Here is a 17,260-nt window from a genome sequence, read left to right as displayed (position 1 = left end):
TTGTGTATTGTAAATCTCAACTCTTTTGGTGTCCTTGGTTCTTGCACCCCCCAGACCACTCTATGGCCAAAGACGTGGGAGCAAGATTGAGAGAGGCTCTGAAAATGCAGCTGGCTATCATCCATGAGCGTATAGAGGCCAAAAAGATAGCCAAGATGGCACTTGCTGAGGTTAGAAGCATCCTAGCCAAGGAGGAGGAGGAGAAGTTAATGGACCACAAGAGGGAGGAGGCACAGGCTAAGGCTTGGGAAAGAGTGGAGGCCCGTTTAAAGGAGGAAGATATGAGGGTAGAGAGGGAAATGGAAAAAGCCAAAGAGAGGGCAAAGACAGAGAGGGAAGAGGTGAGAAAACAAAACAAAGAAGAGGAAGAGGGGGGAGAGAACCTAGAGAGGGAGAAGAAACTCTCTGTGTCAAAGGGGATGAGTAAGGGGCATTCAAAGTCCAAAAAGAAGTCAAGCAAGTCCTTGGTTTAGGAGAAGATGTGAGTTCCTGATGACTGCGCTCTGATGAGGACCTGTAGCTGGAGCTGCTCATCAGGTTGATGTAAAATATCTCGAGGAAATGAGTGAGAATCACTCTTAAAGCAATGCACCTATGTCTGTCAACATAAGGAAAAATCGACAGTTTGTAGAGCACCAAATGATAAGCCATTTTCCTTGTAGTTAATGTTTTTGCGGCATTCAGGATTAGACATCAACACTACAATAGTTACATCTTCACTCCTGTGTTTACTTTATATTTGTCTCACTTAATTTCATCAACCACTATTTAAGGACAAAAATTCTGTTGATTGTTAATAAACCTGATAAATCTGAAATTGCAGCCCTTTTTTGTGGATGTGAAAAATGCTGTCAATTATTACATTGTGGCTTTCAACAACAGAAATCTTGCTGTGAATTTGATATGAAGTATGTGTGTGAGTGTGTGAGGATGCCTGAAACCTGAATTTCCCGTCACCTATCCTTTCCTTCACATTGACACATTTAAGGCACTGCTTTACAATATAGCTCATACTAGAACAAAAGTAAATGAAGTCTTAGTGTGAAAATAAGGTTGGACTTATATTATTCATTAAAGTCGAAGTTAATGTGAAAGTGTCCTGATAATATTACTATGTTGGGTATTGCAATGTTAGATTGAGTACTCTCCTCATTTATTAAAAAATAGTGTGAATTAGGGGAGGCAATGAACTTGCCTTTGCCATTGTTTCTTGATTGTTGGAAATTAATCATCTAAAAGTGTAGTCATGTGAACATGTTTCATCTCCACGTCAAACAGATTTTCTTGTCGTATAGTTTGCTTGGGGATCTTAAAATATGTGTACAAAGTTTTTGCACTGATTTCAGAATGATTTGTTCAGAGTGATTTTCAAAATGTTGGAAATTGAATGTTGCCTCACACTTTTAAACCTATATCATTTGCAAATGACATATTACTAAAATTCACACCCACCTATGCAACACTTAGGACTGAAAGATAAGGTTACTGCTGTGGAGGAGCCAGTTAAAGAAGAAGCACCAGCAGCACCTGTGGAGCAAGGTATGTTGCTCAAATTATAAGAGAAATCCAGATTGGTTCATGGACAAGTTCTGACTTAAGTTGATGCTATTCCATGAGAAGCTATCCAGCTGTTATCTGTAGTGTGCCTGATACAGTTAAAGATGCACAGTTTGCCAGATGTGACACCCATATACACTCATGACTTTACTTGCCCTGGCTGAATCTGTAAAATGTGTACCATTCTTTTAAGAGAACCGGAGTGATCAGGCAAATGGGATTCAAATTAAAAGTAACCCGGTAGAATAAAACAAGCCTTTACAGAATAAACACACCATCTCAATGTAAATAGTAAAGAGGGCATATCTACAGCTTTTATTTACTGTTAGAGGCACTCCTGGATCAAACGAGCTGACAAGTACAAGTATTCATGATGTGTTCCCTTTGCAACTACCTACTCATAACTGGGGAAAACGACTTAAGAGTACAAATGGAACGCACCAGTAATACAAACAAACATGAACAAAACATTTCTTTAATGAAGCAACGTTCCGAGCCAGGGGTGGGGGGAACTTCATAGCCAGGCCAAACTCTCAAGGGTAGGATATGTAAGTTTTTGATCAAGGCCATTTTTGTGATTTCAGTTATCATTGTTATTTAAAAAGAGCACACACACTAATTATGACAATGGATTCACCCAGCCACTACCTAGGTTATAGAAAGGTTTTCTGCATGTCCAGCCTTGGTTTCCAAAAGCTTTCCAAAATGATTTTGCAAATTATGCCATGGTATGTAGTTGTATGTATTCTCAACATTGCGGCTACTTCCAGTTTGGAATGGGACAACTTGGTGTTAACAAAAGCATGAACGACTGATTTGAAATATAACAACACATATTTATTCTGTTAATTTTTCTATGAGCCAGCTGGTACTTGGTAGGGACACTCGCTCAATCCAGCTGTCATCACTTTCAGACAGTAACACTTTTCATCTAGTTGATCAGAGTAGTTCAATACATTTCAATGAACACATACAACTGCATTTGTTTCCACCAAGTGCAGCCCATAGATGGTAGTTTATGTTAAGAGAAAATTACATGACATGACTGTCAAGAATTGCACTTATTTTTTGCCTGTTCCATAAGTCTGCGAGCACAAATGTATTGAATGCTGTAAATGCTTTAACTATTGCATGATCTTCTGTCAACTGGCTTTTGTCCTTGGTCTCATGCTGATAACAACATTGCTATACTCAGCAAAGTAAAACTTGCGCTTATCTTGTTTATTATTAACTATGTACATGAAGATTGTGTGTGAAATGTGTTCACCTGTCATGTAGAATCATTTTCCCTGTATCTAAGGTTTTAAACATGAGTGTGCACCGCAACTACTAAGCTGATAAACTAGACTTGCAACATACCAACTGTTGTGCAAGCATGAATACATTTTATCACACCTATCTGACAAACTGGTCCTGTGGTAAAACAAATGAGGTCTCCTCCCCCTGCCCCTTTTGGGTTAACTGTATAACAATTATTTTCTTGTGTGTTATTATAAGTATATTAGCAGTAAGTATTAAAAATATTAACATTATTCTTACCAATAGTGCCTCAGCCAGAACCTGTTGAAGAGGAGACACAGCCCATAGAAGAGGAGGCAGTTCCAGGTAAGTGTAAAATGGACTGTTCAGAAGTTCAGAAGAGTGGAATTTTTTTAGCATGTTTTATTTATTTTACTCTGTTTAGGAAGGATTTTATTTAACATGACACCTGGTTGTGTCTTGTGTGGTAGTAAACCATTAACTTAAGCTAAGTCATAGCTGCTGATTGGTCTTTTGTGTATTTTCTACATACACTTATTCAGCTGGTGGGAATACTGAAACCAACCTCTGGACTGGTCATGTTACACCTTATGTGTACTCGCCACACTTATTCCAGCACTAGGGAGAAGTGTAATGGAATGTCAAATGGTTGAAGAGGAATTATTTCTAAAATAACCAAAAACATTTCTCCAAAATTCATTCAAGTTTCTCAGTAATATACACATTCAATTGTATTAATCCAAACTAATACACATTTTACTTCTAAATCCTCTTAATTGTTGTACAATTTCATGCAGCGAATGAAGAATAGTTGCAGATCTTTAAGTTCCTTAAGTTGTGGTTCCAAATGTTTGCACATTAAAATTGTATGCAATAGTGTGACTTACTGTACTGCAATGCTTTAATGACTAATTGTAGAACCAGAGCCTGTAGAGGAGTCTGAGCCAGAGGTGGTGGAACCTGAACAAGTGGATGTGCAGTTACCAGAAGCAGAAGAGGAGCCTGAGGTTCTAGAAGAGGAGCAAGAGATTATTGAAGAGGAGGTGGAGGTTCCAGAGGAAGAACCTGTAGTCTTGGAAGAAGAACCAGAGCTGACAGAGGAGCCTGAAGCAGAGGCCGTGGAGGCAGCTGAAGTGGATTTGGAAGTAGAAGCCGCTCCTGAGGTAGTGGCAGAGGAGGCAGCTGAAGAGTCCGCTCCAGTTGAAGAGGCTGATGCTGTTGAGGAGCCAGTGGAAGAAACAGTTGAAGAGGCAGAATCCACTGACAAAGCTGTTGAAGAACCACATGAGGATGCACCCACTGAGGATGCTGTGGTTGAAGAGGGAGCTGCCTTGGTAGAGGAGGTTGCTCCTGAGGAGGATGCTGCTCCAGTAGAGGAGGAAGTTTCTCCAGAGGAGGAGGCCACACCTGTAGAGGAGGAGGCTGCCCTAGTAGAGGAGGAGGTGGCTCTTGTGGAGGAGGTCGCGCCTGCAGAGGAGGAGGTCGCGCCTGAAGAGGAGGAGGCTGCCCTGGTAGAGGAGGAGGTGGCACCTGTGGAAGAGGAGGCCACGTCCGTAGAAGCAGAAGTTGCACCAGCAGAGGAGGAGGCCGTTCCAGTAGAGGAGGAGGCAGTAACAGATGAAGCTGTTGAACTAGCTGAACCAATTGAAGAAGCTGTCGAACTAGCAGAACCAGTTGAAGAAGCACCTACAGGAGATGACAAAGAAATGCCCACTGGTGAAGAGTCTGTTGGTGAAGAGGTTTCTGAAGAAGACGCAGAGGCTGATCAAGCAGGTTTGTTCAATTAATTTGTTTTGAAATGTAAATACCCACTGTAGCATATTGATGCATAACACAGAACATTTTCTTAAGAATAAGGAGGATTGTCTTCCAAATGACAATCTCTGTTCTTTTCAGAGGACACAGCAGAAGATCTAGCTCAAGAGGAGGCTTTTGTGCCGGATTCTGAACTTACAGAGGAAGCGGGTTAGCATATTAATATTCACTCACATGCATGGGTACACACACACACATACACAGTATGTTGTAAGTGCTATGGGAAGCCTTTTTAGTGTTTAGTTGATAGACAACAGTTCTCTTTATAGCAACTACAATTAGTTGCAGTAGTTGAACAAGTGAGAGCCAAAATTGTCACTTGTCACTACTCAAACTAGTCACCCTAGGTTAAGCCCTTGTAGTTTAACTAGTCAGGCATGAAACATTTCAGGTCCAAAATATCCACAGAATCTCTTGGCTATCTTGCTGTTTAAAGCACAGACACAAGATTTATTAGAGTAGATTAGATTCAACTTCATTGTCACAGTGTAGCAGCAGTAACATAGGAGTAGTAAGAGTGATCTAGATATATGCAGTGTGATTGCATCCCGATGACCCTCAACAACTCAGAGTTAGAGTTCAGTAGGGTGACGGCTGCAGGGAGGAAGCTTCCTTTCCACCTGCTCATTCAGGTGCGGAGAGACCTGTAACGTCTCCTGTAGGGTAGTGGGGTGAACAGTTTGTGGTTGGAGTGGGAACAGCCTTTGATGATGCTGCTGCTTACCTTGCACAAGCATTGCTTGACATGGATGGCCTCAATGTAATGGAGAGGAGTGAGGAACCGGGGATGCAGTTTTCACCACCCTCTGCCATGTTTTCTCACCTGTTGACCTGAAAACATCCCAGCACAGTTCAAACGTCCTACGTTTCATTGTCTTGGCGGTCACATTGTTCAACATATTGGCTTAATAAACACAGCAGTGAGCAAGCTTCATAAATATGGAGAATTGTTTCTCCATATGAAGAGGTTAGTAGTGTTGCTTAATTTTCTGAATAAGAGTATTTGTGCTTAATCATCTACCTCTAAACTAGTTTCACTAATAAAGACAAAAAGACCCATAGGGTTCAGGCATGTCAATACATTGTATTAATATACTGTAGTTAAACACTAGTTGCTCTTGCCCACTTTCATTTTGTCAAATTATCCCTCATAGAAAGAAAAAGCTTTAATACCCCTGAACTACTGTAACTAGTGAACACTTTGGCTCTCCTGCGCTCAACTTGTAAACAAACATGTTTGTGCCCTGCTATTTGAACTGGTCAGATCATAAGGCTAGTGAGCATTTTGGCCCTCGCTGGTTCAATTAGTGAGCATCTTGTTGCTAGTCAACAGACACAACACACTGTAGCAATTTTACCTATGACTATGACTAATGTGGGGTTGTAAGCTAGTTGTTAAAGTTAGTTGTCCGTATTGGAGTGGTTGTTTGTGGTGTAACGCTGCAAATGTAGAAGAGAGACATGTCAGTAATGATGTATTTACAGCAACTTCTTCCTGTTTAGTCACTGAGTCAAGTTTTAAGCTGTTAGTAGAATTGTGGATACAGATATGCCGATAGTATAATAGAATAGTCGGTGTATAGAGGGTGTAAATCCTTTTTGGTGCTCTTTGGTGCAGTGATTCCAGATTTAGTTAAAAATAGAGAGAGATCCAAGACACTCTAAGGATGCATTTGAAAAAATATATATGTATCCTTTTTGAGTGCCTCGAATCTCTCTTTATTATTTAGTTGCATAGAATAGTTGGATGCTAATTCATCTCATTTTGTCTTCCCACCAGAAGAGGAGGTCCTGTCTGAAGGAGAGGCAGAGGGTAAGTAACACTGTTAATGTCTGAAGTTGATGTTAACTTCTGAAAACCTGAATTAATGTTAACCAGTGGCGTCACCAGCCGATTTTACCGGGGCTTCAGCCCGGGGTAATTTGAGCCGAGCCCGGGGTAATTTTTTTGAATGCTTGAATCTATCAGCCAGTTTCAAAATCAACCATTTGCCTGGTGCTAAATGTTAAGCACCACTAGTAGTAGGCTAAGCAAGCTATCGATAGGCATCACAATACAACACTAGCTACACGTTTCTACATGGGTTAGCCCAGTGTTTCTCAATCTATATATACTATGGGTACCGGGCCGCGAGAAGATTATTACCATCGGGTCGCCGGCCGACCCGCCTTCTCCGAGAGACGCACCATGTGGCCGCGGCCGCACCCATTCTTTTCGGTCATATTGCTGCGAGATATTTTCGCACAGAAATAACAGGTATATCATATGAAACTACGTAACCTGGCCTTTCCAGTGGCACTAGCCACTAGTTTCTATGATAAACAGTTCTTGAGATACTTAGCGTTGAAAATTACAGTAACATACAAAAAATAATGTCACATGCAGTTCTGCGTCATACCCATTCTTCTCTGTGAAATATCTCATGATTTCGTTACTGCCCTATGACAAATTGCATATCAAAATAAACAGGAGATCCTACTGATTCCAATGGCGTATAGAATGTATCTGTATAATTAGCGGTAATAACGAGAAATCCTTTTTGAAATCACATCAAATTTCTGCATTTTTTCATACCTCCCCATTTCCCCCACTTCAAAATAATTTATTTTTCCTATCAGAAGTTGTATTCAGACCCCTGTTTGTCATATAGCCATGGCAGATGCTTGATATGAATCGTTGGTAGGACTAGCCTACTGTATGTGTTTGTCTACACACATTCTGAGAGGAGCAGATGAGTGTAGGCTAGGCTTAAACGTTCTCTGCTTAAACTTCGAAAAGGAAAATTGTATGTTTTGATTTAGACCTACAACAGGCTATATCTACTCAGACTCCTTGTCATCCACTGGTAGTACACTGTAGTGTGTCTCTGGATAGTGTAAGCTTATGGGTAGTTGTAGGCCTAACAGCTATAGTCAGATAAGCCTAATTTTTCTCTCAGTGCTCTTCCTATAAGTAGGCTATCTTGTGTTCCTTGTGAAAAATACAATGTAGGACTATAACATAATAGGCTACTGTAGATCCTCCATTGCTTTCTTCATTTCGCGCACCCCTTAATGTCCCCTTAAAAAAATTTCGGCGCGCGCTTCACGCGCGCACCGACACACATCCCAGGGGCTAAGCCTAGGTTGTCCTTAAAGTCTACAAACGCCCCTGATGTTAACGTTTATCCTTTCCTAATATTGCTTTGGAGTAATGTGACTAGCTGATAGCTGAACAAGCCCACCGAACACGTTCACTATTTGGGTATGTCTTTTTTAGCATAAAAACAATACTTGTAAATACTTTTCAAAGCATTGTGTACAGTGCACTAGTGCTTGTAATGGCAGGGATCACTCAGAACCTAAATATGTAGGCTACTACGGCCAATTTTCTTATTTTGGCAAATGCCTGCACCCAGGATGAACCAGTTTGTTTTGTGTTGTGTGAATGTTTTCAGTGCCCATAACAGTATCTGGGCTTTGAGTGTCTGCTGATGCCAGTGTTTAATTGATTAATGGTTTGTGAGGAGACGAGGATCAATTTTTGTTTTATGTGTGTGTTATGTTCACCCATCAAAACTCTTCACCCTACGGGATCAGTGTGTCTCTAACACAGGGATTAGCAACTTTGATGATAGCGATAGGGCCACGCATATTGTCGCTGTCAGCTGACCAGATGTGTCCGTGCACTTCTATGACTGGGATAGAGGCGAATTGAAGCTACAATTTCCGAGAACACAATAATATCCAGGCTACAGTGTGTCTATTGTGTATTAAACAAACGTGACAATTTATATAATAAACTATATCTTTATCCTTTGAAATTGGTAATTATCGCCAGTGCTGCCTCTCCCAATACGCACATCACGCACTGTGCATAGGGCACCAAAGGACAGAGGGGGCACCGAAATTTAGCCAATAAATAGTGTCTCTGCGGCAAACTGCATTTCACTCTACCTCGATAACGTTTACAATGTCAAAATGCACCATGTTACGCGCAAGGATGATACTTTTTAGGTTCTCTCAATCTCCACCATGTAGCGGATTTAACTTTACTTACTCCAGCCGACTTGTCATTGTGTATCTCCTTTTTAGAATATTAAACTTTTAAAAAGAAATCATTAGGCCAACAAAGACAACACTACAGGAGGTTGCGATTTGCGAGGTTATGCTGTTCCCACTTCTGACCATTTTAAAACTCAGATTGGTGAGGGGGCACTACAAAGCAACTTGCTAAGGGCACCAAAAAAAGAGGGTCTATTGTTTCTTTACTTTGAGGCCAGCTATAATGCTCTGGACAGGTCAGCTCTGGCAACTCTGTAGCATACTTTATCTTTGTGTGTGGTGGCGACTTAAGTTGAAATCTTAATTTTGATGTCTGATTTAGTTTCCAACCATAGGTTTGCCTTTGAATGTGAAAAGATCATCTGTTTACCACTCCTAGTGAGCATTCTGTCTCCCTTCCTCGCCTCCGTGTGAAGAAAGCGCGAGCCCACTGCAGTTTTATATAGGACGTGCCCGCTATCTGTGGAGTGTGGACCATAGCACACTATGATAAGGATCCATTTCAGATTTGGTTAAAAACACTGTCAAGGCCAGGGCCATCATTTTCCTATTCCTGCTCTGTTAAATATATTGAGCATTTCATTGTGCATGGTTTGTAAAGGTGAATATTGTCAGCAATATCCGATTTATTTCTGAATCTAGTTGATATGACTGATTGTTTGATATTGTAGAGGAGGAGATGGCAGATGAGCCCCAAGAAGAAGTAATTGGTGAGTATATGAGCAGTCACAGAAATCTGAAGTGCTGGATGAAAGGTGTTATAGGAACTGCGCAGGTCTCGATCAAAAATAGATGTTTTACAATTATTTAACACTAAACTGATAAATGTTCTGAACTGCCAATGACATTTCCTTTTTTTCAAATTTGGTAAGGAGTTGACTGTCTAAGTTGTAAAACAGTAGTGGATTTTTAAAATTGTGTTCCTTCCATAGAAGAGTTTCAGCCAGAGGAACAGCTTCAAGATGAGCCCTCAGGTACAGCATTACTAATTTGATCATTGCATCGAAAGTTTGATCTGTACTGTGTGGGATCAATTGTTATTTGCCATGGCTTTCTAATTTTGATGGTCATGCATCATGTCATGGTCATGGTCAAACATGTATGCTTGGAAATCAGTAAATGAAGCTCATTTCAGTTGAGTATTTCACACTGCATGTGCTTAGCTTTCCCTAAAACTGTTCTTTGGCCTGTTGCCAAAGTTTATATTACCACAGCTTTCAGGCGTTTGATAAGCATTACCACAGTGGATAAGTTCAGGGAAGATTGACTGAGCATTGAACTCTTTGAGACCAAGGAGTTTTCATACAACAAATACCATAAAATAACCAACATGTATAATATATACAAGACAAATAAAATGAAGTAAGAAAAGAAGAAAAAAGGTCAGTATCAGTCAAAGCAAGAACTCTGTATAATAAATACAAAATGTGTCATTCCTTAAAAGTAGGGATGCACCGATCAGATATTTGGATCGGATATCGGCCCCGATATGAACAAAATAGCTGGATCCGGGATCGGAAAAAATGAGCAGATCCATGGGCCGATCCGAATTTAATTTTGTTTCAAAAAGAGGCTGAGCCATGACCCGCAACTAGCCATTTAGTGCCGCCGTAGCAGACAGCTCACTGCTGCGGGTTAGTGTGCCTCACCTCACTGTGTGCTCTGAGCGTTTAAATTCACAGATGGGATAAATACAGATGCCAAATTTATGTCATAGGATCAAAAGAATATCAATACTAACCACCATTTGTCATAGGTTAATTACGATCTTCATGCGTTTTGTTGCATTTAGGCAATGTGTAGGCCTAACAGTCAACACAAAATAGGCTACTCAAACTAAACCCATTGTCATTTTCATCTGTATAAACTGTTCTTGGTATCAAGACATGCACATGTTCAAATTGTCTGTTAAAAACTTCTCATTTATTAGATAAAACGTACAACTTCAAGTACCGTTTACCACCATTCAAACTCTGTGTGAACTAATTTGTTTATCGTGGGGAAACTGAGGAACCGTACCACTATGAGTAAATAGAGGGGTTTCGCGGGTGACACCATTTTGGCAGGGGTGTTTCAATGTATGTCACTAATATGGGATTTTTGTCTGCAAAATTGTTTTGATGGGAGAAAATTATGCATTCGTTGAGTTTCATGTCAGCTAGTTAGATTTATTATTTAGTAATAACTGTGAACTTGAATTTGAATTCTGTTCCAAGTTGCTGCTGGTGTACAACTGTTTATTTTTAATACTAGTAATATAATCATTGATGATAATTATGATTTATGATAATAATACATTACCTTTATATCTAAGTGTTATTTTGTCAGATTTTTTCTTAGGAAAGTAATGTTTAGTTAGGGAAAAAGTCAAGCCTGAAGCTTTTAGTCTTTTCCACATGGTGCGGTATACAGTTTATTAATTAACAATGATATCGGATCGGTATCGGATATCGACCGATACACAGAGCCCAGGCATCGGTATCGGTATCGGTATCGAGACTAAAAAAGTCGGATCGGTGCATCCCTACTTAAAAGTAAGATAGAAAGGTAACTTGCCTAGTAGGGTCTTTCCGCTTCTGTTCCTAAACCATCACCAGTAATACGACTTGGAGAATTGTGGTAAACTGTGTTGCGTGATGGCATTGTGTATATGCATACAGTCCCTTCCACACAATCACCATAGTCTAGGACTGACATTATATTTGTAGAATATAACTTGGTCAAATTATCACACATGTAGTAGCTAACATTTAGCTAGCTTAGCTCTGGTAACAGCCCATCCCAATTCAGAGCAAGGAAGCAGAAGCAGACAGATGTCTTGTCAAACATAATACGCATTCTTCAACCAGAGAAGCAAGACATGATCCTGTGTAGCACTTCCAATTTAATTTTCACTGAATAGTGAAAGGCATTTGTCTAGATTAACAAACTAAGTTGCCCATCAGATGTACAGAAAAATATTTATTTATAGGCTGTTTATTCATACCTGTAAGATATATCATAACTAGAAAAGCACTCAAAGGGCGCAGACCTCTGCCCGTATTGTTCCTTTTGCTAGTTGCCGTGCCGGCTTATTAGCTTTCGCTTGCTCCACAGGTCACCCGTTTTCACTGTCCACACCAAAGAACTTCTCCAACACGTTATCTGTGCCTCTAGACTCCTGTCGTGAGGTTATTATGGCTTCTTCCTCGGTTGTCATCATACATTTGAACCTAAACTATTCAGATCGCCACCACGTGGCCATTACACCGCTAAGCGAAAAACACTTAACCGCTTCCTGAAACCAGACGGTGATACGGATCACTCCCAAAATGTTATCGTTTCTTCCTTGGGTCATTTCAGACCTTCCCTGAAAATTGTATCGAAATCCATCCATCACCTTTTGAGTTATCTTGCTAACATACAAACAGACAGACAGACAAACATACAAACAAACCCCGATGAAAACATAACCTCCTTGGTGGAGGTAAAAATATCAAATCTAAGTGTGTGAAAAATCTGTCAATGCACTGCCACACTGATGGAAGAATCTTATTTGATTGAAGTCAACGGTGTTGTGCATTGATGGTGAGTAATGTTGGTTAACTGCATTTAATAATTTTTTAATACAGTTAGCGTATGCCCAAAAAAAGCTTGTTCCTTCTTTGGTTTCGAGTATGCAAATATAGAAGATAAGTGGTCCTTTTCTTCTGTCTGCTTCGGTTTTCGGCCTTCCTTGCTCTGAATTGGGATGGGTTGTTACCAGAGCTAAGCTAGCTAAATGTAAGCCACTACATGTGTGATAATTTGAGTCCCAAGAGTTTAAAAGTCATGCTTGTTGGGGGGGCACTGTGGTGCAACAGGCTACAGAGCTCATTCCATATAGAAAATGGGAACCGACGTCAGCGGCGCAAGCGGCGCATTCTGGGACAAAAAGGGCGGTTTCCTCCATTATGTGAGGTCGTGGTGCGAATTATAAACAACACACCTATGGTATAGTGCTCGGGCACACACGTTGCATTCTAGGAATATTGCCGCCATGTTGGTAGCGCACCAAACGTAATAATCCATTCATTCAGATGCAGAAGACAAGAAGCAGAAAATGTATAGTATTAGCGATTCTTTTCCTCTTGCGATCGTGGGTTGCGCTGTTACACCCCACTACACGGCAACATGCGACCAAGAAGGCAAAAACTAAGAAACAGGAACACACTAACAGGCGGGAGTAAATCCATAGTAATCCATAGTAAACTAAGGAGTGAGGCTGCCAATATGGCTGCCTGCGAAGTTTTCACGTCACGATCCCGAGCCCTATTTCGAACACTATCGGCAAGCCATAACAATAACACTAGATGTAAACATTTAGGCTACTATGCTAGTAGTAGTAGTAATGGACCGTACAGGGACAAGCTCCTGCTGGACGCGAGGAAACGTTATATGAAAAAGATATCTTTGATCGGTAACATGGATCCGTATGACATGACTGTCTGGAGAGTGGACGCGAGATACTGAAAGCAATAAAGACACTCCGTTGTTGATTTTTTATTTTTTTTGCCCTGACGATTGTGGGCACTGACGTTGCATCCAACAACACAACATGTTCGTCCCATGATGTGTGAAAAACAGGTGTTAGAAACAGTGAGTTAGCAATGTTTACAATGTTTACAATCATACAGCATTGGCAGCAATTGGCAGTAGCGTACAAGAGGCCTCACTTATATCCCAGACGCCACGCGGCGCAATCCTCGCCCACGTCCACCACGTCATATTCCCATTCTCTATACGGGTCCTAGTGCCCACGGGGACCCGGGTTCGGGTCCGACCTGCGGTCATTTCCCGATCCCACCCAATCTCTCTCTCCCGCTTACTTCCTGTCTCTCTCTGCTGTGAGTAATAAAGGCAAAAAGCCCAAAAATATATACTAAAAAAAAAAACTTGTTGAGTGCCTTACTCACTCACTTCATATAAGCATTCATTGATGGTATTAGAAATGATGACTGACCAACATGAAAATGTTTTAAACGGATGTTTTCATTTGTTTGTAGAAACGTAAAACTTGAGTGCCTGCTGAGGGTCAGAAGGCATGAGGACCTGTCCACATCACATTCCACTGAACCTGAGCAGCTGCCCATTCCCACCATCAAAAAAAAAAAAAAAAACAAGAGGAAACTAGTGCTGTTAAATCTTTGATACATAATTTCAATACTGTTTTAAGGGGTGGTATTTGTTTATTTGATAGCTCACAGTTCTGAGCAAAGTTCTTTTTGTTTGTTTTTTGTTTATTTTGTTTTATTATTAGTCATCTTTTGGTTGAGTTAATTTTGCTGTAGAACCTCCTAACATCTTTTCCCAAGAACCAACATTCCCCATGGACTCTCTTTAATATTTTTGATGAGCGGTTGTTTTTTTTTTTAGCTTTTGTTTTCTTTCCTGTGTATACGGCAGAGGTACATGTTGCTTTGCTATTTCCGTTCTTCACATTATCACCCAAACGTAGTTCAGTGGTTAAAAATCTTAAACTGAACAGTGTCTCACTTTGGAATGTTAAAACCAAGGTTTGTCCATTTAATGTGAAGCTACTATGCAAAGCTGCACTGATCTTCAGCAGTGATGTTTTTGTATTACCAGTATCTGAGTCTACACTTCATGTTGATGCATATCAAAGGTATGTTTATGCTGGCAGGTTAACTTGGATATTTCTTCAGGCTTTCTGTGTATGAGGGTGTATGTGAAGGTTTGTGTGCAAGTGTGAGCAAAATCTTTTGCTGAACAATCATTTCTGAGGTGTGTGTGTGTGTGTGTGTGTGTGCGCGCGCACGCACGTCTGTGTGTGTTTGCGCGTCTGTGTGTGTGCGTGCATATGAGACACCCTCTCTCCAATTTCTCTCCAATTTGAGTCTCACTTTTTCATCACCCACTAGATCCTCCTTACGCCTTTTTCAATACTGTAAGTTTGCTGTACAGACTGGGGAACTTAACACAGCTATATCTAGTTAAATGTGCTCATGGTCTTGTCAAGCTATTGTATTGGCAATCAAAGGGCCCATTATCTGTATTTTACCTCTTTTCATCTGTTCTGACTCAATTTACCAATTTCTCTCATGACCTGTTGAATATACCACTGCTCTGACTAAAGGTGAGGATGTGATTGAGACTCTTCACCAGTACCTCTTGTATGGTGAAACTTTTAAAAGCTTCTATGATTTTCAGCCACCATCTGGGCCCAGCTGTGTGGTTTGATACAAGCTTTGTGTGACTGAGTGCGGGAAAGAAGTAATCCATGTGAGATGTCTTTGCATGGTCAATGGCATATGTTGAAGATGACCTAACTAGGTGTGCATTCAGGAGTGACTCATCATGTATAAATTATCCTACAGTAAGACCTTGAGTTGACACCATGAATGTGCTGATTATAGACCATTTCACCCCATTGTGTCGTAAACACCCTCTGTGTGCAACAGAAGATTAATTGTTTGTCTTGTGTCTGTTAGTTTTGATACTGCATGTTTGCCTTTCTAAAAGAAAAATGTAATCCTAGACCAACTAAAAGAAATGCTGTCAAGATTTAGAAGGGAATGTGACTGAGCTCAGAGGCTCTAAAATCTCTCTGGAAGTGTAACTACACTTATTGTGATCTAATGCGTTTGAAGTTTTCAACTTCAGGTGTGTTTTAAATTCACATTGGGCTACTTCGAGAGACCTAATACTATTTTGACCTCAAAAGTCTGTCTAGAAGGAAGCTCAACAAGTGTAATCTATGCTGGCTCCTGAAGTATTTTTGCTGTGGTTTCAGCTGTGCTCTCCCCCTTGTGTTTAGCATTTTGTGTACATTGTGTTTGTATGGGGCCTGCCAGAATAAATGTTGTCTGTGTGATAGACTTAAGGAACTACTGCATTGCAAAATCTCTTCCGAGGAATTACACAGCGGATTCATAACAGAAGACAAGATGATGAAACAATTTTTAGGAATTTTCTGTTTTTCTATCACAATAGAATCTTTTCTACTCAACACTTTTGGAAGTCTGTGAATTTTTAATGTGGTGTTTTAATTTTACACAAGACAAAGATGGGTCTGTTTTAGATTTTTAAACTTTTGGGGTGAAGATTTTCCATATAATTGTAAAGAATGATGAGTGTTAATTTTTCAAAGCCATATGTGAAAAGGTGGTGTTTAGCAGCTTAGAATGGATAATTCTACAAGGGAAACACATTACAAAACTAGCAATAACACAGTCTCATAAGGACAATTCTTTATTGCATATTTGAACAGGAGTTTTACTCAATAAGCTCCCCATTTCCCTGTGTCAGAGGTTTACAAAGAATCCTGCTGTATAGGCTGACCAATTTTAAGTTATTGTGAATTTTCATTTTTGTCACAACTGTACATTTCTGTTTGAGTACTGCAATAAAGTTTTGGGACAACTGTTATTTTTGTCATGTGAGTTACTAACTGTAAGTATTGTTTTCAGAAAACTATAGTTTTGGATACATACAAAGGTGCTCTCAGCTCATATTTTCAACAAAAACACGTTGCTCACATTGGCACCCCTGCTTGTAATGCCTTCTTAAGCCTCCTTTTGCCATAGAGACAGATTATAATATTCTCCTATAACATCCCATAAAGTTGGAGAATACAAAGCAAGGGATTTAAGACCATTCGTCTTTATAAAATCCCAGATCGCCCAGATTTCTAGGTCCACACTTGTGCATTCTCCTCTATGGAGTTGGGGACTGAGATGGCAATGTCCGAAGCGTGATTTTGTGTTCAGCAAGCCATATTTGTTTTGATCTGGATGTTTGCTTGGGTTCATTGACCCGAGGGGTATTTCCCAAAACCTAGATAAGGGATTAAGCCAGGATTTTTTGGTTATCCTGGATGAATTTACCCTTGACTCGGTTTCACAAAAGAGATGCTACATAAGTTGCCATGGGAATTTATTCTCTGAAGCTAGCCTGTGGGGTGTACTACGAATCTCGATTAGTGGGTTAGCAAGGTATGTTGCGCTCAAAGCCAGGCTATGCTGTCATACGAAAGTGGATTTGTTTTAGCGTCGCTATATCACCATGGTATCTTATGCTCGCAACCAAACCTGGTCGGGAGCAGGTTATGTGCTTAGTTATAGCTCAAATCGTGAAAAATCACCGCCCTCTGACTAATCCTACTGACTAGTGACCAATCAATTATCTTGAAAAACAAAGTCATCTCACGTGTGAGAATCTGTCATAGCATCTACTGGAGCAGCTCCTCCTCTTCAAACATTTTGAAACTCGAAGGCGCTTTAACTATGTTGCGCATGCAGATGTAGGCTATCACTTTTATGGACATGCATAGCATACAATATCTGATGACCATCGATTTTTTGATGTTATAGGTTAGACACTAAAAAAGACCACCCTAGATTTTGCTACCGCTCATAAATGCGGAAGTAACCGAGGCGGTCTTATGCATCTCCACGTTTCCCGATTGGTCAAAGTCACCCCAACCCCGAGGGGGGTCATCCCTATGTTCCCCGGGTCCTATGTTCCCTGCTCGGGGAACATAGGACCCTTTTTCAGAAAAAGGGTCCTATGTTCCCCGGTTGCAATACATACAGGGGATCATAGG

The 17,260-nt window shown here is 40.5% G+C and overlaps 2 protein-coding genes across 5 annotated transcripts in view; one reads left to right on the top strand and one right to left on the bottom strand.

Moving 5' to 3' along the window:
• Window positions 1-16,083, top strand: part of asph (aspartate beta-hydroxylase) — a 31,301-nt gene extending 15,218 nt beyond the window's left edge. For 3 of the 4 annotated variants that reach the window (XM_062517158.1, XM_062517141.1, XM_062517168.1), the window contains 8 exons: window positions 1,464-1,539; window positions 3,103-3,162; window positions 3,736-4,590; window positions 4,714-4,782; window positions 6,413-6,445; window positions 9,348-9,386; window positions 9,609-9,650; window positions 13,701-16,083. In XM_062517158.1, the coding sequence (XP_062373142.1) occupies window positions 1,464-1,539; window positions 3,103-3,162; window positions 3,736-4,590; window positions 4,714-4,782; window positions 6,413-6,445; window positions 9,348-9,386; window positions 9,609-9,650; window positions 13,701-13,708 (1,182 nt within the window). In that variant the 3' untranslated portion in view covers window positions 13,709-16,083. The remainder of the gene's footprint in view (window positions 1-1,463; window positions 1,540-3,102; window positions 3,163-3,735; window positions 4,591-4,713; window positions 4,783-6,412; window positions 6,446-9,347; window positions 9,387-9,608; window positions 9,651-13,700) is intronic. The other variant, XM_062517150.1, reaches the window with a different exon arrangement.
• Window positions 1-17,260, bottom strand: part of atg9b (autophagy related 9B) — an 839,198-nt gene that overhangs the window by 789,626 nt on the left and 32,312 nt on the right. The gene's annotated exons all lie outside the window — the stretch shown is intronic.

The sequence above is a fragment of the Sardina pilchardus genome, chromosome 2 (genome assembly GCF_963854185.1).
Source record: "Sardina pilchardus chromosome 2, fSarPil1.1, whole genome shotgun sequence".
In the NCBI taxonomy this organism is placed as follows: Eukaryota; Metazoa; Chordata; class Actinopteri; order Clupeiformes; family Clupeidae; genus Sardina; species Sardina pilchardus.
This window is presented reverse-complemented; position numbering and strand designations above follow the sequence as displayed.